Raw genomic sequence first — 24,395 nt, forward strand, 5'->3', positions numbered from 1 at the left:
GTAATCCCAGCGCTTGGGAGGCTGTAAAAAGGCGGATCACTACGAGTCCGACCTGGTAGCGAGACTCTGAACATCCTGTAGACTCTTCCCTAAAAAAGGAAAAAAAAAAAAAAAAAAAAAAAAAAAAAAAACCAAAAAAAACCTGAGTGGCTGGCAAAGATTTTTCTTAAAAAAAAAAGATTTTTCTTCCATTCTGTTGGCTGTTCACTGTTAGCTGTTTCCTTTGCTGTCCAGAAACTTTTTAATTTGATACAGACCCAGGTGTTTCTTGCTATCATTTTCTGTGCTGTGGGAGACTATTCAGGAAGGCTTCGCCTGTGCTGAGGGCTTCACGTAGTTTCCTCATATATTCATCTAGCAATTTCAAATTTTCCACTGTTACATACCTAGCTCTTTGATCCATTTATTTTTGTTTTGTTGTGTCTTAGTTTTAATTTATGTATTTGGTACAGAGTCTCACTACATAGCTTGGACTTGTAGTGATCCTCCTGTTCCAGGCTCTCCAGGGCTGGGATTACAGGCGTGCACCACCGTGCCTGGCTTTGGTGGCTGGCCCAGTGGGCCCAGGCGGGGCCAGCATGGCATGCGGTACTGGGGATCAAACCCAGAGCCTTGTGCTTGCCAGGCAGGTGCTTAGACCACTGAGCTATCTCCCCAGCCTGTGATCTATTTAAAATTGGTTTTTGTACAGGGTAGAATGTAGGGATCTAGTTTCAGTTTTCTAGACATGGACAGTTTCCCAGCACCATTTGTTAAAGAGGCTGCCTTTTCTCCACCGTATTTTTGGCTCCTTTGTCAAGAACCAGATGGCTGTAGTGGGGATTTCTTTCTGTGCTCTCTTCCTACTTCCTGTTCTAGTGCCTAATTTGGGGCCGGTACTGTGCTGTTTTTGTACTGTGGTTCTGTAGTATATTTAAAATGGGGTATTGTGATATCTCTGGCCTTACTGCTGTTTGCTTAGGATTGTTTTGGCTATTCTGGGACTTTTGTCTTTCTATATGAGTTTTAGGATTTTTTTTCTAGTTCTGTGAATAATATCATTGGAATTTTGATAAGAATTGTACTGAACATGCAGATTTCTTTTGGTAACGTGGCCACTTCCACGATGTTAAACTTCACTGACCCGTGAACACGGCAGTCTTCCTATCTGAATTTCTTTCTTCAGTGTTCTCAAATTTCCAGTGTAGAGGCTTTTCATTTTCTTGGTCTGATTGATAGGTATTTTTTTTTTTAACTACTGTGAAAAGCATTATTTTCCTGATTTCTTTTTCAGCTAGCTCATTATTAGTGGGCAGACAAGCAATAGTTTCTTAACATTGATTTTATATCCTGTGGCCTGTGATTTTTAATAGATTGTTTTCTTAACTTTCACATCATGTAAACATTTAAAACTGAAAGTTGACCTTATAAACTCATTTACGTGCACACACACACAATACACACAGCCTTTTCTAGTCAGTGTCTCTCAGGTAAGCTGGCCACATTTTACTTATACATGGAAGGATAGATGGATTTATTGATTGACTGATTCATTGATTGTCTCTTTGAGACAGAGTTTTGCTTTATAATTCAGGCTGTCCTTGAACTTACTTTGTAGCCGAGGCTGATCTGTAGCCCAGGCTGGCAATCCTCCTGCCTCAGCCTCCCAAGTGCTGGCATTATAGGCGTGTGCCACCACACTTGGCTTACAGGGCTAATTTCAAAGTCCTTCTTGATACCATTCTGATAGAATTTAAAGGAAAAATTTCCCAACATGTATTTTTGTTAAGTATTAAAACAATAAACACTTGTAAAGACCAGCATCAGCAATCAATGCCACTGCATGCAGCGAAGAATGTACAAAAATTATATACACATTTGTGGGACTGAAACTGCTGTATGAAAAGAGCAAGGTTACAATGTGTATCTCCAGCTTCCTACTTACTCATGCGAGGTTGGCTTTAAATCTTGCATTCTCTGTATTCAGATGATTTTTAAGGCCAAGAATTAGAAAGAAGCTGTTACAGAAAATGTTTTAAATTATCCAAAGGCAGAAATAATGAGTGTTCCTAAATAATTTAAGGAAGTCTTTTCAAACAAAGTATCTGCATTATGTTACTGAGAAGAAAATGGAAAGAATACCGTCCGATCCCAGAAAGCAACAATGGAAGAAAATGAAATGACCGGAAGTGCACTTGACTCTGGCACAGTTCCCTTTCTGAGGCAGCTACACGTCACAGGGCACAGCGCGACCTCCTCACCAGTCACTGTCACACCATCCCCTTGGTGCACTCTGGCCATGTCCTGGATGCGGACTTCTGGGCTCACGTCAACCTCCTTTCCTGACAGCTGTAAGGATGCTTGAAGAGAGGCTGGCACCTTCACCGTCACAGAGCCTGTAGCCAGCACAGAAGAGTTTATTAGTGCAATGAACTCAAACACCAGAGCCAGCGTCAAATTTGATCAGAAGGGTATTAGGCTCCTGGCCCACGGTTTTCACTCCTCGGCATAGTTGAGACAGCAGCACCTTTCCCTGACTCCAGGAGGCCAGTCTCCTCCTCTGAAGGCACCGAGGTAACTTGAAAGTACGGGGCCAGAGGACACTGTAAACTGTCCTCCTGGCACATCCTTACCCTTCTCATGCATACCAGGAAGGGGAGTAGTTTCCTATGTCCGTGGCCTACTTCAACATTTACTAAGTGCCAGCCACTTACCTAATCTCCATATCAATTTTACGGGGTCATAGTATGATCCCCTGCCACGAAGCATTAACCTCAGCTCTGCAGATAAGGAGAGGCAGGGTGACATCCATGTGAATATTGTAGATTCCTGCTAGAATGCATCTATTTACGGGTCACAGTTGTCCTTTTAATCTGCTCAGCACAGCTTCAATTGCCTCAAATAGTTTTATATCTTCTCAGCCTTCCCGACTAAAGCCAAAAATTTGGGGTAAGACTAATAAAATTTATTCCTCAGAAAATGTAAAGAAGAAGCTTTTCACCTATCCAATTTATTCAAAACCAGACTGCTTCCTAGGGTTCAAATGTAAACACTTGTAGAAGAGTCCTAGCAACAGATATAAGTGCTTTAGGAAAAATCAAAACAACCATGGAAAATTTCAGGATAAATAGAAGATATGTGTTTTCCCATCAGAATGCATTTAAAAGTAGAAAATAAGGATTTAAAAGAAAACTTTTTGATAAGACTTAATTTTATATATATACTTTTTTCTGTTCTTACATGAATAACACGATTTTAGGACTGGCCAAATAGCTCAGCGGATTAAAATACCTGCAAGCAGGCACAGGGGCCGGGGGTTCAATCCCTGGGCCTGCTATGCCAGCCCTGCCCTCGGGGTGCACTGAGATGGCAATTGAGACTGGGAGTGGTGGCACACGCCTGTAATCCCAGCTCTTGGGAGGCTATAAACAGGCAGATCATTACGAGTCCAACCTAGTAGTGATACCCTGAACACCCTGTAGACCCTTCTCTAAAATACAAAAAATATATATAAATAAATGAATAACACGACCTTAAATTTGTGAGATTTTTTAAAATGTTAAGCTGTGATTAAAAGCTCTATATTTATCTTCCTCCACATCTTAAAAAACCCAAGCCACCACTACCATGCAGGACTGGCTCTGCTGTGAATGAAGACTTCTCAGGCCCTGAAAGCCTCCTAGTGTCTCCTCTTGAACTATTTTTTAAAGAAAGAAATGTCCTTGTTAGGGCCGGGGAGATGGCTCAGTAGAATAAGTGCTTCCCTGGCAAGCGCAAGGGCCTGAGTTCAATCCCCAGTTCCGGGGGGGAGGGGGATGTCCTTGTTATGTCATGAACCTGTTCTCAGCTGCTTGAGCTGCTGCATGGTTACTGACATCAACAGAGCTCTCATGGGCTGGCCAAATAGCTCAGTGGGTTCAAGCACCTGCTTAGGCAGACACAGGGGCTGCGAGTTCGATCCCTGGGCCTGCTGTGCCAGCCCTGCCCCCGGGGCACACTGAGAAGGTGAATGAGACTGGGTATAGTGGTGCGTGCCTGGAATCCCAGCATTTGGGAAGCTGAAAACAGGAAGATCACTATGAGTCCGATCTGTGTAGTGACACCCTGTAGACCCTGTCCTAAATACAAAAACAAAAACCCTTGAGCCCTCTTAAGAACTCAAAAGCAAAGTACCAGCACCACTTACTGTAGGCCTACTAATACGAGACTTAGTGAATTTCCCCAGGACAACATGGTCAGTGGAAAAGTTGATACTCTGAGCTGGCTCCTAGCCCCCCACACAGCTTTTCTAAATGAATAAACTTGCCATATGCATTCTGCAAGGAAGAAATCAAGTGCTGTAACCTTTTCCCCCATGGGGCAAAATGCTGAGGACCTAAGACTCCAGTGACTGGCTCCCGGTCCTGCAGCAAGGCAGCAGCAGGACTAGGACAGATCCCAGAAGTCTCCAACCATCAAGCAGCAGAAGCCTAAATAACCTTCCATTGATCTCCCAGGTTACTGCTCCCAAGCCTACTGAGGGCTCAGAAATGGGAGCCAAGGCAGAAGCCTGCTTCCTGTCACCTAGCAGCTGCCAGTAACGTCGTCCCAGGAGGAGAGAATACGGGAGTGTAACACTAATCAAACTTCACAACGTCAGATGTTCTTTCAAGGGTCACTGAACAGTGTTATAAGTAGTGGGCAAAAATATTTTAAACAGATGAGTATTAACTTTTAAAATTTTTAAAGTGTTTCATTTTTTTGCCCACAATACAACAAAGGAAGTAACTTGTATATAAGAGCTGCTTATTCAAAACCTTTTCACTGTTACTAGTTAATGTTTTCCTCCTGGGGGTCTTCATAAGACAGTGCAATGATATGCTTTGTATGGCATTTACAATTTACCCTGACAGTATTATTAAAGCTCTTTGTTCAGTGAGGACATGATAATATCCTATCGTGACATATATATGGCAGCAATAACTTTGGTTTTAGGCCTCTATGTTTTGTAGTTTGACACAATGACAAGCAAGCCAGGATGGATTAACAGCTACTTCGTGAACATGGGTGAGAACTTGTTAATAACAGGGTCATCCCAGCTCTGTAAGGAAAGATGTGCCTTCTACATATATCCCTGTCCTGGTTAATATTCAAGAGCTTTAAGACTTCATTTTTAAAAAAATTTTAATACAGAGCTATAGTTCTTAACTTCCTGCACCAAGCCACTGCAGCTCCTCTGGCCAGGCTGACCTGCCCATGTCACCACGGCCACACACGTGTACACATACAGGCCCACATAGACTCAGAGTTAGCTTTCAGACCAATAACAAAGCACATTGTTTTTAATGAAAGGCCTGAGAACAAGTTACTTGGATGAGGAATTAAATTACGTAGAGAGGCACCTCATCAACCTTGACACTTTAAGAGACAAAGCCAACAATCACCTATCTTCCTTTTATTTTGTAAAATATTCCAAAACTATTACCCTGCAAGGCCAGAGAGGTCCTCTTGAGGCTGGCAAGAAAGCTCCAAGTGCCAGCGATGGGACCATTTTCCCTCCAGAGTATTCCATTTCAGACATGACTGCACTGAAAAGACCTACACAATGGCATCGAACAATCTACAATAACAGTCCAAATAACACAAAAATTTTGTTTGCAATATGAAGAGAAAGATAGTCTTCATGGCCATCTGGCCCAAAAGTGTCAGGCTCCTGACCTGGGAGCTGCGAGGCCACCTTTAGGTCAGGTTCCAACAGGAGGCAGTGTCTTGAAGCTACTCGCTCAATACGTAATCTGACCATCTTTCCGCAGTGTTCCACACAACCCTCCCTGTACCACAGGTCAAAATGCACTATTCCAGATGGCTAACCTTTGTCAGACTTCAACTCCACGTTCCCCAGCTGGCTGACATAAACATCTATGGCACCCTGATGCGTTGAGGCTTTTAGACACCCTGCAGATGAATCTAGGAGGAAGAAAAAAATATAAGTAAATTATTCTTACTTGAATAAGTGTTATTATAAATGTGAAATAAAAGGTTCTGCTTTGACATTAGAATACACAGGTAAGAATCTTGCAAGGTTCCATACTTTTCTTATAATAATGGCATCATTTTCATTAAGATGTAAAGTAGCAGAAATGTAGACCTCTACACCAAGACACATAAGAAGAAAATCTTAGGGCCGGCCAAATAGCTCAGCAAATTAAAGTGCCTGCAAGCAGGCGCAGGGGCCAGGGGGTTGGGGGAGGTTTGATCCTGGGGCCTAATGTGCCAGCCCTGCCCCCTGGGCATGCTGAGATGGCAATTGAGACTAGGTGTGGTGGCACACACCTATAATCCAAGCTCTTGGGAGACTGTAAACAGGTGGATAACTAGGAGTACCATCTAGTAGTGAGACCCTAAACACCCTGTAGACCCTTCCCTAAAATAAAAAAATAAAAAAAAAGAAAGAAAGAAAGAAAAGAAAATCTTCATCATCAAGGTAGTCTGAATAATTTACCACTAAAGATTAACTCTATGGCCAAACAATGGCCGTGACTCATTCACATGGCTGACACTGACAAAGGTTCTACAATCTGAGGTACAGGATCTCAGGATAAATCCTGAGGGGATTTCACTGACCTTCTCAGACCCAAAAGCTACAACTCTTGTTGCATAGGTCTTGCTTTATCTTGGTTTTAACCATCCAGCAGAAAAGTATAAAAACGAAGTATAAGAAGTAAAGCCATGCTGTTATGGAGAGCTGTAGGGGACTCAGGTCAACAATTTCTGACATTGCCAGTGAAGTGGAAGACCCAATACTATTATGGGCTACTAGACTCTTTTAGAATATTTTGCTGAGTTAACACACCTATAATATTCAAATAACGGAACTAACCAAGAAAAGGGGATACAGATGAATGTCCATTTTGTATCTGTGTATTCAAAGTGGTTAGGATAGATATATAGTTACATTTTCTTAATTCAAGGAATAGAGGGATTTGTTCTAATAGTGTTTGTAAACAGGATATCATGTCTGCATCTTGTACAACAATTAACCACTAGGAAGAATGTATGCAATGTGTTAATTATTGAAACTGCTACCAATTTGGTTTGAATCTGTCTCATTGCTATTTGTTTCTCAATAAAATTATGGAGAAAAAAACAAAAAGAAAGAGCTGGATTTCCAAAAAAAAAAAAAAAAAGATTAACTCTAAAGCCTAATTGGTAGGACAGGATGCGGGTCATGGACCCTCGCCAGCCAAGACCATGGAGCACCACTGGGGCATTCTGTTCATTGTCAGGTTGGTAAGATGCCTCCACAGAAGGGCTGTGGAGCTTCCCAGGGTGAGAGAGAGGAAGGAAGGGAGAATAATGGGAAGAGAGGAGCTCGTTTTTATCTAATTTCTTTCCAATTTCCTTGCCGGGAGTAGGACGGTGTCTTTAAGTCAGGCTGAGAAATAAGGTAGCCCTGACAACTAAGGCAGTCCTGCTCTGACCCGCAAACTTTCCTGCATACTTAAGTGACCCATTTTCCAGCCATCCAGAATTTTAACTCAAGGGGAAACAGACAGAGTCAGAAGTGAGAGGTCGCTGCGGAGTCAGCATTCAGTGGCTTCTCCTCCTTCCTTTTCTCCCAAGGCAACTGAACCTTCCACTTAATATTTCATCCTCTGTCCTGAAAAGGCCAAAGCTGTTCCCCTCAGAGAAACCCGTGTAAATCTTTTTGGAGGGCCGCAGTAAGATGGAGGCGAGGCTGTGCACACCCAGTGAGGCTCACACCTCTAGCTCTACAAGTGCAGCTTATCGGGAGCCTTGTGCTTCACAGAGGAGGTGAAGCACAGGGTGTGGTGACAACTACACCAAAAGTGATAGCTTTTACACAACAGAGAAATAAGATCTTTGTCGAGCCAGCACTTTTCTTCAGAAACATTGAAGTCACTCCAAAGATAAGACTTTAGAATAAAGTGTTCAAAATCTAGCACCAAGAACATTTACAATAATCTATTTCCTATCTACCAAGAAGGTCCCATTTGATATAGTTTTCAGTGCCAAATGCAGCCACCGTGTTGAGAATGAAGCTCTTAGACATATGACATAAAGGAGCTGGAAAAAGTGGGCATTTTGTTGTTTAGATGCCAACTTTGTCCAGCACCTGAAAAGAAGCCAAGTAAAAGCATCTATGCAGTTTAAAAAAAAAAAAGTGGACTGTATAATGTGTATATTACCCTTGGTTAAGCAAAGTAAAATATGTGATACATTAGTTTGGTTTTTCTTATCATCTCCGGGGGGAGAGGATAATAAGATTTTGTGCGGCTCATAAATACTCTCACCACCCACCCTTCTGGGAAATAAATATCAGCTAAATTCCACTTTAAGCTGCAAAGAAATTGTATTTTATATTTAATTTATATTTTGCAAGTCTTAAGTTCTGATAATGACTGGAGGCTGTTAAAAGAAAATTAAGACTCAAGATATGTTTGAAAACAGAAGCCAGAAGTGATATTTAAAGGCTACGCAGCAAAATAAACTCTAACTTTTCTTGCTTTCTGTAATACAAGTTATCAGAACCAAAATTAATTATCAAAATTAAAATGAAGGTGTTCTGCACAGATTTTCAGTTTTTGGAGATTCACAGAGCAGACCAATTCTATAGCCCTTGGAGACAGCCTCAAGAGAAATATGCAAGGACAGAGACATTGTTAGTCCGGACATGGGTGGCAATGGGCAGCCTCCCACACAGAATCATGTCGTGACAATTCGGGGTAGACGTCTTGGTAGTCTGGCAGAAACCACTGCATTTTCCAGACAAATGATAGCTACAAAAGGGAAATACTGAGGTCACTGTCCAGCCCAACACTACATACATCCCAAACCCAGACATCTGTAATGTGTGTGGTTAAGAGAAGAAAAGGAACAATGCGTCAGTGGTTATCGTTCCAAGTTTTGCTCTTTTCCTTTAGATAAAGAAAGAATCCTTAGACGGGGCGTGGTGGTGCACACCTGTAATCCCAGCTCTTGGGAGGCTGTAGACAGGTGCATCACTATAAATCTGATCTAGTAGTGAGACCCTGAATACCCTGTAGCCCCTTCCCTAAAATACAAAAAAAGAAAGAATCCTCAAAATCCACACATATAGAGTTAATTTTTATAATTTTGCCTCAAGTTTCAAAATAGAATGGGCAACACAAAAGAGCTGTTGATTTCTGCAGCCTGATTCACACTCTCTCAAAGTCATGCTACTGGAAGAACAGGGGCCACGCCTTATGTCTGGGACACACAGGCCTGATGAGGCAGAATTCGTTTTGAGTCCCTCTCAGTGCATGTGTGCAGTCCATCCTGATTCGGTCGGTGGGCGGAGCAGGCAGGCACTAACACCTTGCATTCTTTTCTCACCCCTTTCCTGCCTGTCCTTTCACACCTTGGGTCCTTTCCACATGCAAAAGATCTATCTCCTTGTTTTTATTATTTATCTTTTATTTTACTCTTTATTTATGCTTTGGGTTTTTCATGTAACAGAAACCATGCAATATTTAAGCTTGTCTATATGACTCAGCTCACTCAAAATTATAGTCTCCAGGAGTATCTGTTTTCTTTTTCTTTTTTTTTAAACATTTATTTATTTAGTGTGGTGTGTGTGTGTGTGTGTGTGTCAGCTCAGCCCACCAGGGGGTGGGGCTAGCTGGCATGTGGTGCTGGGGGATTGAACCTTGGTCCCTGTGCTCTGCCAAGTTTGTTCCAAGTAGGTGCTTTAGACCACTGAGCCATCTCACCAGCCCTGTATCTGTTTTCTTATAGGTAACTGAAATGTATCCTTTATAATACAGTAGTACTGCATTGTATAAAAAGTGACTGTTTAGGGCCAACCAAATAGCTCAGCGGATTAAAGCGCCTGCTGAGGCAGACACAAGGACCTGAGTTTGATTCCCAGTGTGTGGTGAGCCCTGTCCCTGGGGCAAGCTGAGATGATGACACAGAGCATACAGAGTTAATTTTTATAATCACGCCTGAGACTGGGTGTGGTGGCACACATCTGTAATCCCAGCACTGGGGAGGCTGAAAACAGCTAAATCACTATGAGTCTGATCTATGTAGTGAGACCCTGTAGACCCTGAACTAAATACATAAAAAAAGTCAACCTAAAAAAAGTGACTGCTTATATAGAAAAGGATTCTAAAATCTAAAACCTCTGTCACAGGAAACCAGAAAACTTAGTGAATTCCAAGATATAAGGTCTGTATTTTTTTTTTTAAGTTGTATTTTCACTTATTATCAGCAACTAGAAAATGAAAACTTTCAAAATTCTATTGGCAATGTCCAAAATATGAATAAACTTAGCAAATGATGCGCCAGTCTTCTCCACTGAAAGTTATAAACAATGCTGAGAGAAATTACAGGCGACCTAAATAAGTGGGGGCGATTCTATTTCCATGAACAGAAGACTCAGAGTGGCTGAGCCTCAGTCCTCTCAGACTGACCTAGAGAGCCAGTGACTCAGTGCAAATCTAAAAGTGCCATCCAGTGAATTTTTTGCGATTGAAAATCATAGGCCTACAATATCTAAGTCAATATTAAAAGAACAGATTTGCAAGATTCAACAACCTAATTTAGAGTGTTACTATGATATAGCTGGTAAGATACTGTGGCTCAATAAATCAATGAACAGGAGCAAAAGATCAACAATAGATTGACAGTTATATAGTCATTTGATTTTAGAAAAAGATTCTGAGAAAGGAAGTTTTCCCAACAAATGGTGATGTAACAACTTGCTCTCCATATGTGAAAAAATACATTTTGACTCCTAACTCAAACAAAACTTAGAAATGGATCAAAGGTAAGAGCAAAATTTTAAACCTGCTAGAAGAAAACAGGAGAATGTCTTCATGAAGGAAGGCAGAGAAAAAGATTCCTAGAATCTGTAAAACTAAAGCGCAATTTACACCTTATCAAAATTAAAATCATCTCATCAAAATCCACCACTAAGGAAAGGAACAGGCAGCTGAGCATGGCGGTACAGGCCTGTAGTCCCAGCTATTCAGGAGCCTGAAGCAGGCGGATTACAATTTTAAGGTCAACCTGGGCAACTTAGCTCTTATTCCACAATGAAAATTAAAAAAGGGCTGGGAATATAGGTTGGTGGCAAAGTGTCTTGGGGTTGTCACCAGTACTATAAAAAAAAAAAAAAAAAAAAAAAAAAAAAAAAAGGAACAGAAAAAGAAAAAGAAAGAAAAGGAAGAAAGAACACAGACAAAGGGAAAACACTGACAGACAGCAGCTGACAAGGAATGTGCACTTAGCATACACAAAGAATTCCTGCAACCCGATAGAAATACAAATGACTCAACCAAAATATAGAGATAATAGGTACAAAGACTTCACAAAGGAAGACAGACTAGTGACCAAGAAATGTGCGCAGCAGTCCAGGCAGGCCAGCATCACGCGTGAGGGCAACACGAGTTAACACGAGACGAATGCTGCTATCAATGCACATCTGAAAGGGTGTAGCTCACAAGACTGACCATCAGAAATGGGGGTGAGGGTGTGCAGCTGCAAAATTCTCATACACTGGCGAGAAGACTGCGAAAGGGAACCTCAGGGAAAGCTCTGTTGGGTTATCATTTCATAAGACTAAATATACACTTATTTCCTCAACCCAGCAATTCCATCCCTGGATATTTAGCCACGTACAGATAGATATCCCCCAAAAGATAACAAGACATGTGTGAGAAGGTCTATAGAAGCTTTACTTACCAGTGCCAAAAATTAGAAACACCCCAAATGGCCGTCAACAGGACAGCAGATAAAAAAATTAAGCTTTGCAGTGGGCTGCCTTTTAGTACCCTTCTATTATAAAATAACAGCTTTTCCTTTCAAAACACAAATGATAAGTGGGTGCTATACTACACCCTGCTGCCCTTGGAACAAAGCCCCTCTCTTGCCATGTTTATGAGGAGCAGCTCCCACCACTGTCCCCACAAGCTTTCCCTCCACAACTTGAAAATGACGCCCTCACTCCACTGTGGAGGCCAGCGCTTGCTCTTCCTCTGTGTGGAGGTTCTACACAGGGTGCGACAGCCTCTTCACCATCATTCTGGCCTTGTGCCATGTCCCCTGTCCAGACCCTTCCCGCCTGTCTAACTGAAGCACCCAGGCAATCTCGCGTCTCTCACCCTCGTCTGTGCCTTCCCTGCACCTATCGTGAGCTGAGGTTAGCGTCTGTTATTTCCACGTCACTGTCTTTCTTCCCTGGACTGAGAGAAGGTGAGGCCTCTGAGCACGGCCTCTTGAACAACATATTCCCTGAAACCTGACAGAATTTCTAACAAGCATGAACAAATACACATTGCCTAATCAGTTGCTAGCACACTCAAATTTGTCTTCAGACATTAACAATATGGGGACACCTGCACTGAAATGATTTACTTTTTTTATTTTTCAAAGCCTTGATGTAGGCATTTGAAAGAATGCAAGGGGCTGGGGAGTTAGCTCAGTAGAATAAGCACTTGAGTTCAATCCCTGGTACTGAAAAAAAAAAAAAAAAAAAATGAATTCAAGGAATTTGTTACATTTCCTGACACCAGGCCAGTCCGTACTCACCATGTGACCTCACTGTATTAGACTTGTGTATCAGGATCCTGTCAGCCTCATCAACTGAGCAGGAGACTTTGACATAAACAGGACAAACAGAGCCACTGTAAGAAGTGGCCAAAATCTACCCACTAGCATCTTGCATACCTACTGTGATGTTCCCCGTCTCACTTTGTAGTATTATATCACCTGTAAAAGAGAGAAAAAGGAAAGATAATTTAATGCATAAGGGATCACCGAGAAAGGAACTGCTACACAGAATCCTACACTGACATCTACAATGTTGTTTATTAATGCTATTACTTTTGGGGGGACAGTTTTGTGAGTGACACAAGTCCAGCCGGAGATTTGGTTGCAGTTCTGACATTACCTGGCTTCTGGCATCTCTGCAAACTCTTTTGCTTAAGCTTTTAGGGTAAGTACAAAACCAACCAGCATACTTCTTGGCAAACATAAAGGAAAAATAATGATACCTCCAAAGCCTACACAAAACTATTTACTACATACAGACTTTCAGCCTAAACATTCATGTATTTATCAGAACAAAGGCAAGTTTTGAGCCAAGTAACACTAAAATGTGACTGGAAAAAATAATTACTTTTATTTCTCAGGCCAGTTGCCCTGTCTGTTTGGTAGAGTAACACAGTTTCTGGTCCAAGAGCTGAAGTAGTCTAGGGTAAAAATAATGAGTCCATGGAGGTGTAACTAAAAGAACAAAAACAGGGGCCGGGGAAATGGCTCAGTAGAACAAGTGTTGCCTGGCAAGCGCAAGGGCTTGAGTTCAATCTCAAGTTCTGCAAAAAAATAAAAAATAAAAAAAATAAATCATAGCCTTTTGGTGAAATGTATTTCCAGGCAAGGACAGCACACGACACTCACCCTCCCAGCCCCTCACAGTAACACCCAGAGAGCAGCACCGTCCTCCCCTGTACGTTGTGTGCACATAAGCACTCCTCAAAGCAGCACTCACAGTTATTTAAGCAAATACGTGAGCAGGAATACTACCCACATAATTTCAAAACTACATGCAAAAGAAGAATGGTTTCACATTAATTCAGGATAACCTCAATCTCATTTTATATATTTTGTAAATGCTGATATGTATCAATATGTAGAAGAAGGGCTAACCAAATAGCTCAGAGGATTAAAGCACCTGCTTAGGCAGACGCAGTGGCCGGGGTTTGAAACTTGGGCATGCCATGCCAGCCCCACCCCCAGGGCACCCTGAGATAGTGATTGAGACTGGGTGTGGTGGTGCGTGCCTGTAATCCCAGGTCTTGGGAGGCTGAAAACAGGAGAATCACTATGAGTGCAATCTGTGTAGAAAACCTTGTAGACCCTGTACTAAAATATAAAATAAATAAATAAATAAATAAACAAACAAACAATCTAGAAGAAAGCAAACGAGGCATTTGATCCACACGAATAGTCAGATGAGCCTGGCTGAAAACCTCTTCCTGCGGGCCTAACACACACTGGACACATTTTATGTGACTTTGTGAACAAAAGGTACATTTATGTAGGAATCAAAATATGGCTTGTATGCAGAAGCTTGTAAAATGATTTTCAAGTCTCAGTAAAAGGCTGAAAAGATCTTGTTAAATGTGTTAAGCAAATACTATTTCATTGGTGTGTTCTGTGGTCTTGTCCAATTTTTAATCCCCATCACACATGGATTGTAGCCAAACAGCATGCAGTTTCCAAGATGGCGTCCAGTGAAACTGCTTCCTGGCCCTCAGGCTCCGGTATTCCCTTATTTCGTCAGACGTAGGCTGGGCCTCAGTGACTTGCTTTTAGCAAAGACAATCGAAACAAAGTGATGGGGTATCACTTCCAAAACACTTGGGCTCCTGCCTTGCTAGTCCTGTCCTGTTGTTACTGAAGCCAGCTGCGACGCTGCCAGCTGCACCATGGAAGAGGCCCCTCCGGCAGGAGCGTCAGGCCACGCGGCTCAGAAAGGACTCCTGCCAACAGCCACACGAGTGTACGCTGCAGGGAAGCAGATTCACCCCTGGTTGGACATTCGTAAGAGCCCCCAGCCCTGGCTGCTGCCTGATGACAGCCTTGCCCTGCCGAGCTCCACCCAGATTCTTCATCGACTCACTGAGACAGTATTTGTGCTTGTCACTGCTATGCTCTGGACGACCTGGGAAAGAATGACAATAGCTAGGACACATGCTGATACCTGGAATGGTGTGCTGCCTTGATAAACATCCTAAGAAGTGGGTTAGCTTCAGAGGTTGGCAGGGCCGAGGCTGGAGAGATTTTGAAGAGCATGCTTGAGAAAGCCTAAGTTGCCCTGAACTGAGGCAGTCAGGAGAAATCTGGAGCTCCAGCAGGCTTCCCAGGAGGATTCAAAAGGAGTGAGGAAATGTTTTTTAAAACTGGAGGAAGGAAAGTCCTTGTTAAGTAGAAGCAGAAGCTTTGCAGCACTATCCACTTCAGTAATGTGCAAAACAGGAAATGTGCCTCACCGCAGAACAGTACAAGGGTATTCCGAGGAAAGCCCAAGGGTTGTAGGTGCGGGCTGATCGCTTTCCTTGTTGTATAAGGTCGAATGCAGGGGAGGGCAGGGTAGATCGGGGAGAGAGTGGAAGTATGCGGCAAAAATCAAGGGAATGACTGCTAACACAAGAAGAGCCTGGGCTTCAAAGCCACTCAGTCTCTCAAGCCAGCAACAGCCCTGAAGTTAAGGACGGTCTCCAAGCAAAATCTGAACCCAGGGCACTGAAAGAACATGGCCTCAACTGAGGCTGCAGGCCACTGAACCTTTTCTGAGACCCCAGAGAGGTGCATCGCATAGTACCAATCCATTACACACAAGGTCTTTGCAAAGACTAAGGCTGTAGCTGGCAGCTGGTCTCAGGCCAACGCTCCTGGGAAGCCTGCCTTGCTGCACCGCATGCCTCTGAAGAAACCTGTATTTTTGGAGGGTTTGGGAGTAGCTTTGTCTGCTGGAATAGATCCCAATTCATGAGAGGCTGACGAAGTTTTGGGGAGAACTCTATCAACAAATAGCCATTAAAAAAAAAAAATAGCCATTGCGGATGGCAGGTCACGAGCGTACAAAGTACAGAGGGACCACCACTGTAAAGCAAGACCCTCACCCCTCCCCAGACGTGGGCCCCTCTGCTTTTAGCCTTTTCTCTTTCCACTTCTCTGCATGTTGTGACACAGCCAGGTAGCCCTCATCAAAGCATCAGTTCCATGATGCTTAAAGCCCCAGCCACGAGGCTGGGGTAAATAAAAGTCTTTACGAATAAAGTACCCTAACCCAGGTGTTTTGTTACAGCAACAGAAAACAGACTAATACTTGGGACAGTGGAACATACTGGTCATCCAAAACCTCAAGGGTATTTGAGGGGAAGCACACATTAAATACTAGTCATTGTACATTCATAAATGAGATGCCAGAAATGTCCAGAGGAAAGATGAAGATGACCCTGTGTGGGCAGGGAGAAAGCACAGAAAGCATCATCTGAGCTTAGCTATCAAACATGAGTAAAATCTGAGTATACTGAGAGGGAAAGATTTTCTGGGGGAAGAAAATCACACTGGCAGGGCCGGCCAAATAACTTAGTAGATTAACGCACCTGTAAGCAGGTGCACGGGCCAGGGGTTCACTCCCCAGGCCGCCTTGCTGGCCCTGCCACTGAGGCACACTGAGACGGCAATTGAGACTGGGTGTGGTGGTGTGCACCTGTAATCCCAGCTCTTGGGAGGTTGTAAACAGGCAGATCACAGGGAGTCTGATCTAGTAGTGAGAAGCTGACACCCTGTAAACCCTTCCCTAAAATACAAAAAACAAACAAACAAACAAAAAAAAAAAAACCGTGGAGAGCTTACAAACTGCCCAATGTATAAAACACTATTTTTTGGTAAGTGAAAAAGTTCCCAAAAGTGGATAAAGACCTGTCTGTAGTAGAACCCTCAGATGAAGGCCACCTGACCTCCCTACACTAAAGGAATAGGTCAAGAATTGTAAGATGGCTAACACCACAAGAAAACCTTGTGTGATGGTGGCTACTGCCATATTCCCAGTTCTCTTTCCTGCTTCTACCTCTTGTATATTTAAAGATGGAGCAGTCTCTGATATTTCTACTTTTAACTACTAATAAGCAACTATTGATACAGCTTCATATTACTTAGCTTGTGACTTCAGGCTCCTGGTCACAAGGAAAGAAAACTACTGTCTTATACTGCATTCAGTAAATATAGTCAAATTTATAATTTTTAATGAAGACATGATCTTTTGCAAAAAAGCCAATCATTAGTGCTTGTGATGAAGTGGTGATGAGGGTTCAAAATAAATAATGGTTCTGAGAGCTATGAAGCAAATCTGTAGGATGTGCAAGAAACGAGGCCTAACTCATATTAGCAAAGGACCTATAGTTCCAGGCAACATCCCTCTTAAATGTCACAGCTCTATCAACAGTAAAAACATGAGACCAAAAGAACTATGAAAATAAGGAATACTAGTAAATATAGTTATAAATAATATTTCAAAAATTTTTGTCAATACTCAAACAGTGAACAAAAATTCATACCAAAATTTAGAAAGTCACCCTAAATAGAAACATTCTAAAATCATTAGAACAGACAAAATGGACTCCTCCCTCAAATGCTCTGTGGTGATAGAACATTTTAAAATGCAGGAACCAACAAAATGGGCCATTGTTTGCAAAAGTGTCCTGCATCCTGGTTTTACTCATTTCATCTGCAGCCACTGAAAATAGCGCACAAGTCACCTACTGAAGAGAAGCGGGCCTTAGCCAGGCTCCTCCTCATAAAGCCACCGCCTGGGTCTGTAATAGGTCTTGTGCCCACGCTGCTCTTGAGCTACATGCTCTTCCACAAATCCCAGGACTGGAGAAAATACAGTGTTTCTTTTCTTGCAACCCTTCATTTAACATGGTTTGAGGGGAAAATACTACGCAATCAATTTTTTTTTTTTTTTTTTTTTTTTTTCCAAATGCCTTCAGGGCAGGTTTGGTTGGCTTGAGTTGTAGGGATCGAACCACAGCAACCTGAGCCTGACTGCTTTGTTGAAGCAGCCACTTAAAGAACTGGAGCAGGCCCCAGCTATGGGGCAGGCCCCCCGCAATCAATTTAAGGATACAAACATTGGTGTATTTTTTTCTTCACTATAGGAAATGTGATCCTGGGCATACAAGTTCTCACTGTCTACAGCGATCACGTATGCTTAAAGCAAAGGTTGATTTTCTTTTTTTAAAATGTATTTAGTACACAGTCTACAGGGTTTCACTACACAGATCATACTTTTAGTGATTCTTCCTGTTTTTCAGCCTCCCGAGTGCTAGGATTATAGGCCTGTGCCACCACACCCGTCTCATGCAGCGTCTCAGAGTGTCTCAAGGGCAGAGCCAACACGGTAGGCCGGGGATCGAACCCCAGCCCCTGCGTCTGCCTAAGCAGGCACTTTAATCTGCTGAGCTATCTGGCCAGCCCTTGTTGATTTTTCTTAGTGCAGGAGACAGGAAGGCACTCGCCACCTACAAACCGCAAGATAAATATGAACACAATAGAGACAAACATGTCCCTTGCTCTTGAGTTAGAATCAAGCAAGAATGTATGGATCAGTGCAAAGTCAGGAATAAAGTGAGGGTGCTTCAGCTTTTCTAGTGATCAAAGATTATGACAAGACGAGATTTTTTTAAAGCTAGAAAAAGCATTTCAGGCAGAATATAAACAGCACTAACACTAGTCAAAGGCTAAAGTCAGGAACCGGGAGGTATTAAGTCGGTTATGAACACGTGTAGGAAGCAGAAGGGACGCAGTCCTTCTGGCAAACATAGCCAAGGGTCTGAGGAAGGAAGGCAGGGGGGCCACCATGACAACAGGGGCTGGGCAAGAGAGTGCGTTCAGTGTGCAGTTCTCGTAACTACAACAACTATTGAGGAAGAGGGACTTGAAGAAGGTAGGACTGCAGGAAGGTCAGGAGCTGAGACAAGGGAGAGCAGGGATGTAAGGCAGAAGAGGAGCAACCAGGAAGAAAAAGATGGGGCAGGAATAAGAAATACTCAGATGAGTGATAAAAGCTGCCCAAACTTTCTGACTTATCAGATGGGGAGGTAAGGGAGAGGAATTCAGGGTGACTTACAGATTATAGAGTGGGTGGCAGGGTGCAGTGGCAGTAAGCCTCCACGTGGAGCTAAAGGAGCGCACTCACAGATGAGACTGGGAGGCCAGACAAGAAGGGAAAACATTTCAGATGGCTGCGCCTACCAGGCAGCTGTGCATATGAAGTCACGGCTAGAGATGAAGATTTGAATCACCCAGAGATAAGAGTAGCTAAGACCCCGCATGTGTAAGATGCCCAAGAAAAGATACGTGGAGGCCTTGGGGTCAATCCCCAGCACTGGAGAAGGAGAAAGAAATGAAGGAAGGAAAGGAGGGAGGGAGGAACTGGAAGGGAAGGAAAGGGGTGCAGAGAGGTTTGTGGAAAAGCAATTATAAATAGGAGACACAACAAAGACTACAGAGCCACTACCCATGCGCACTTTTCTCCTTCCTTAGAGTACACTGTGTACGTGCTGCACTGTCTGCATTTATGAAGCCACCTGAAGACATTCTAGGGCTGAGGCGATGCATACACTGTAGTTTCTGAAACATCTTGCCTGGTCCTCTGGTTCACACAGAAGCCACAAGAAGAGGGCGACACCATCACCTTAAGGGAAGGAGCGGAGTGTCTGAATGTCTCCAAGGGGCTGAGCCAAGGACAAGCATGATGGCAAATCAACATCAAAACTGTGCACACTGAGCGCCTACACAGGGCGTCTGGTCATGAGTGAAATACAAGGAAAAGACTTCATGCTTTCTTCTTTTCGTGGAAGCCACGCACTTACAATGAGAGCGCTGCTCTTCGGGAAAGTCTGGTTCCTGAATGCCAGCGTGGAGCTGAGCCAAACACTCTATGAACCATCTGCATTTGGTGCCAGATGCCATGAGGCAGAAAGCAGTAATAAGTGGTCCTGAAATACAAGGACACTACAGTGTAGAGCACAGCTGGAGCAGGGATCTAGAGCCAGGCAGCCCCCGAAGAGAGGATGGAATTTCCTGTTGCGATCAGGAAGCTCAGCATGGCTGTGTCCCCAAATGTGACTGAACGCTGATAGACAGTGTCTCCAATAAAGCCCAGAAACCAGGACTGTGCTGGGGAGACACTGTCGGTCTAAGCACCTGCCTGGAAAGTGCAAGGACCCAATCGCTGGGACAGTGGTGGTGCACACCTGTAATGCCAGCCCTGGAGAGGCTGAGACAGGAGGGTCACTAGGAGTCCCAGCTGTGCAGCGAGACCCTGTACCAAATAAACAAACAAAGAAATAAATGATTTTTTAAAAAGAAAAAAGAAACCAGGACCAAGTCCTAACTATTTTAATAATTAATCTGCAGTTGTGAGTAAACGATTAGACATTTCTTTTTTCTTTTCTTCTTGATTAGGTATTTCTAATCCTTGCTTTCCTCCTAGTGAAAGGGCCTGGCTGCCTCCGGCTCTCCTGGCAGAGCTGCTTCCCAGTAGACACCCAGTTACTGGCACTGGGATTCCACATTCATATACTTGTGAAAATCGATGAAAAAAGACATTATATCCACGTCAAAATGGCTTGTTACATCTGTATGTTGGATTTTTCCAGCTCTAGCTGGGAAATAATAATCACTTTAGGACTTGATTAAGAAAAAAAGAGCCAAACTAAATAAATCCTGAGCGGGCAGGACTTACAATGAATATATTCTCCAAGTTGGTTTTCTGTGAGCCAGACATTTAGAAGTAGCAGCACATTTTCTCATAAAACAAGTGGTAAATTTCCAAGCCAGCCTGCTTAAATATACCTCACTGTGTCATACAGCATAACCATCAGCTCTGAGAACAGAGAAGTCACTGAAGTACATATTCAGAGGTCCACTTGGGGGATCTTGGAGACAAGCGCCTCCCAGCCACCCCAGAAGCTGCACATCCGGACAGCCTTTCATGCGCCAGAACCTAATGCTGTCGCCCACCACGACGTGGAGCCGCAGCCCTGCCTGCTCTGCTGCACCATCTCCGGCCCCTGCTCACATAATCCCTGCGGGCCAGAGCTCAAAACAGAGCTCAACAGCATGGGAATTGCCCCACAGCTGGGGCTGACCCAACTGCCGGGGCCCCACTCCTGCTCGCTGGAGCACCTGCGCGAGAAGAGGAGCTGAGGGCAACAGTGCGAGTGGGCTGCGTGAAGGATGGTGACAGTGGCAGCACAAGGACACAAGGCGGGGGTGGGGTCCCAGCGGGGTGCTAGTGACTGAGGAAACAAGAAAGGACATCCACTCCTTTCTCCAGGCTGCATGCTCCTTAAGGACAGGTATCATTGTCTGCAACTCTGCAAATCTGGCCCCCAGTGAGTGGCCCACACTGTGTTGAAAGAATGATAACTGACTGTAGCAGCGGCTGTGGGCCGCTGTCCAGGCCCCTTTGCACCTGCGGCTCACTGTCCTAGCGTCGACTGGGACACTGCTGGTATACAGGGTGCAAGAGCCATCTTGGCCCCAAATCACCCGCCCTCCTGGGGCTGTGGAAGCACAGGCGCTGGGCACACAAAAGCCCAGCTTCCTCCGGTGACTCTGAGGGCCCACCTGCCTCACATCTCCTCCTCGGGGTTGCTGACACAGTAAAGCTGGCTTCGCCCCTCTGTGGGGACCACATGGGTCCCAAGAGGTCTCCTTAGTAAATGCCCTGCCCGATGACCACCTCAGAACGTCTGCTTTCAGCAAAACTCAACAGAGACAAGGGTCCAAAAAGAGGACTTGGGTCCACACCATGTAAGGAAATATACTTGACTTTGCATTAAAGGTCCATAAGTACTAAAAGGCTTTACCAAGCGCTTCCCTAGAAGCGCAAGGGCCTGAGTTCAATCCCCAAATCTGCCATAAATAAATAAATAAAATAAAATAAAATGCTTTACCAAAACTAAGGAATATCGATCCTGGCCCCACATGCTGCGGCGGCCCTGCCCCAGGTCCCGCTGAGCCAGCCACCTAGGCCGGGTGTGGTGCCTTCATCTCCACATGCAATCAGAGCTAAGCGGGCTGCAGGAGGTGGGGCCCGGCTGGAGACCAGGTCCCCCGATGCACCTGCCGGGGCGGCCTCCCTACCCGGCTGCTCCCTCCGCTCGCTGCTGGCCTCTGGCCGGGCCCTTGGGCTCTGGAGCCCACCATGCATCAAAGCCCATGAGCCAAAATCAGCCTCTCCCTGTCTTAAGTTGTGCATTGGGTAATTTGTCCCAGTGATGAGAAAGTGACAAAGATATTACACTTCCTGACATCTCCTAACAATTTGTGCTCACTAGTAAAATCCGGGGGGTTGCCAAAGTACACCAATACCAGCGCTCATCTTCACTACAGACATGAAGTGAGTAGACCACACATGGAAAAGGGTCAAATGCGTGCTTCCTGGATACAGCAAGAGGTATTTAGCAGATGGGCACAGACTAAAATTCTTTCCAGGATAAGTGATTTTAACTCTATCTGAATATATGTCAGAAAACACACCCATATTTGTATCATCTACTCTGTGGAGATTTTTTTTTTTTTTTTGAGACTGTTTCACTGTGTAGTTCAGGCTGGCTTTGAATTCACCACATAGCCCAAACTGGCATTGAACTCTCGGTGATCCTCCTGCCTCAGCCTCCTAGTGCTGGGATGACAGACGTGCGCCACCACCCAGCTGCTCTGCACCTGGCTGAGTGATCCTAACACCAGCGAGGCTTTCCCACAGCACCGCACCACTACGTCCTCCCTTTTTCTACAAACTGCACAATACCGCTTGTCTGCAGATGCATATTTTGGAAATCACAAGCAGCATAAGAAAAAAGAAAACCCTGAAAATAATGGGTGCCAAGAGGCCCCGGAGCCAGTGCAAATGCACGTATAAGCATTTAAACCAAAACTAGTATCACTGAGTTGCTATAACTGGACTCCACAGAAATACTTCATTAACTCAACCTTTTGCTTTCCCAGGAGCAACTACTACATAAGAGCAACTACTCAAAACCCACCTTTTGGAGTGCTTTTATCTCATCTCCCAGATACGTTTTCTCACTTCCTAAGGATATGCATCAAAAAAATCAGAATGACTACTAGCTTCATATACCCCAGCATAAATGATTTCTTGTCAAAATAAAATTAGTTTATGAGTCATTTTTATGTTCATATTTTAGCCACTTACATGGAAAGTCTGCAATTCATTATTTAAAATACCAGTTTCCTGGTCCTTCAACTGCAGTCACCTCTTAAAATTTATGCTACGCGGAAAGTCTGAAGGTACTAGGTCCTTTTCACTTACCATGCACACTTCCTAACATAATATCCCCAGCTGCAGAAGACAGAAGCGATGACTCCGTATACAGGTACTTGGCTTCCAGCAAACCATCTTCGGTAGCTATGTGAACACGACTTCCCTGAAGTTTATCGATGGTTACAGACTAGCAGGAGAAAGACTCTAATCAGTTCATTCCAAAGTAATGACCAGAAAGAAGCTACAGTGGCAACTGTGGAATCAGTGGGCACCATGCCAGCTACTACCTACCACTGAATCACTGTGTGCTCCTGGTCACCCAGATCTAATTACACATGAAAACATGCATTTCCATAGCTTGTGAAACAGACCCACTACATGTGCTAGATTTATTCAGGGCTTCTATAATTTCTCTTAATAATGTGTTATATTTTCTATTTAGGAATCTTTATCTTTTGCTAGATTTATTACTTGATATCTTTTAAAGTGCGATTATACAAGCTATCTTTTAAAATTTCATGTTATCTTAATTGACTTTTGTATATGGTCTTCCCCCAGAATCTGCAATAAACTAATTCATATCACTTACTTTTATTAAGAAAAAACTTCTACATGCATAATTACATTATCTACAAGAGAATATTTATTTCCTCCCTTTCAATCCTTAGTTGTTTTGCCCCGCGTCTGCATTCCTTGCCTGGCTCTGGCCGCCAAGTCCATGCTGAATGAACAGCGTTAAAGATAGAACAGCAGTCATTTTTAATCTCACGGTTGTTCTTACAGAGAAAGCTTATGACTCTGTAATATCTAGCAGAATGTCTGCTACATATACACTTTAGATACCTTTATCAGCTTGAGGAGGCCCCTTTCTATTTCAGATGTTCTATTGTTGCTCTTGAGTAAACAACAAATGGATTTTGAATATTAGCACATATTTTATCTGATTCTACTGAAGTATCATGACTTTCTTTTATTATGTTAATGTAAACATGCTGCTACTTCTAGGGTGTTCCCACTTTACCTTCAGTAAAGCACTGCCTCTCTAGTGAACAAACTAGAAGGAATTTCATATTTATCCTTAAATTCCCCTAAGACAAGTCAGTCTGTGTGTATGTCTCAAATACTGCTCACATTGTAACGAAGTCTAGGTAAGGAATCCAAATCATCACTATGGTACTTCAAACAAATTTAAGTATTAACATAAAATTGTTGACATGGTTTTGCCTAGAGACACCTTCAAGCAGTGCCCTGAGGTGTTTAAAGAAAAAGCATCACTGTTTTTAACACACTGACATCAGCTGTCATCGCCCCTAATGAGTCTTTTAAAATTTAAGAATTTATACTGTTGTCAAATAAGATTTGGGTTTCAAGAAAAGTAAAATATTAGAGGACAAATAAAAGTGCATTTGAAAGTAAGAAAAGTACCCAGAGGGTCTAAGTTAGAATTTCTTTCCCTTTTGGATTTAAACTATAGTGGTTTTCTTTTCAATAAACAGTCATGAAGTGTTTAACATACACATATGTGCTTCTTAACTACTAGTTTCATTTAAGCCAATTATGGGTTAACAGGAATAATTAG

General features: G+C 43.4%; 1 protein-coding gene across 3 annotated transcripts in view; it reads right to left on the reverse strand.

Moving 5' to 3' along the window:
- Window positions 1–24,395, reverse strand: part of Fam185a (family with sequence similarity 185 member A) — a 56,027-nt gene that overhangs the window by 21,548 nt on the left and 10,084 nt on the right. For all 3 annotated transcript variants that reach the window (XM_023724309.1, XM_004639267.2, XM_023724308.1), the window contains 4 exons: window positions 22,865–23,003; window positions 12,676–12,717; window positions 5,830–5,925; window positions 2,241–2,375 (listed from right to left, as the gene is read on the reverse strand). In XM_023724309.1, the coding sequence (XP_023580077.1) occupies window positions 2,241–2,375; window positions 5,830–5,925; window positions 12,676–12,717; window positions 22,865–23,003 (412 nt within the window). The remainder of the gene's footprint in view (window positions 1–2,240; window positions 2,376–5,829; window positions 5,926–12,675; window positions 12,718–22,864; window positions 23,004–24,395) is intronic.

The sequence above is a fragment of the Octodon degus genome, unplaced genomic scaffold (genome assembly GCF_000260255.1).
Source record: "Octodon degus isolate 3935 unplaced genomic scaffold, OctDeg1.0 scaffold00108, whole genome shotgun sequence".
Lineage (NCBI taxonomy): Eukaryota > Metazoa > Chordata > Mammalia > Rodentia > Octodontidae > Octodon > Octodon degus.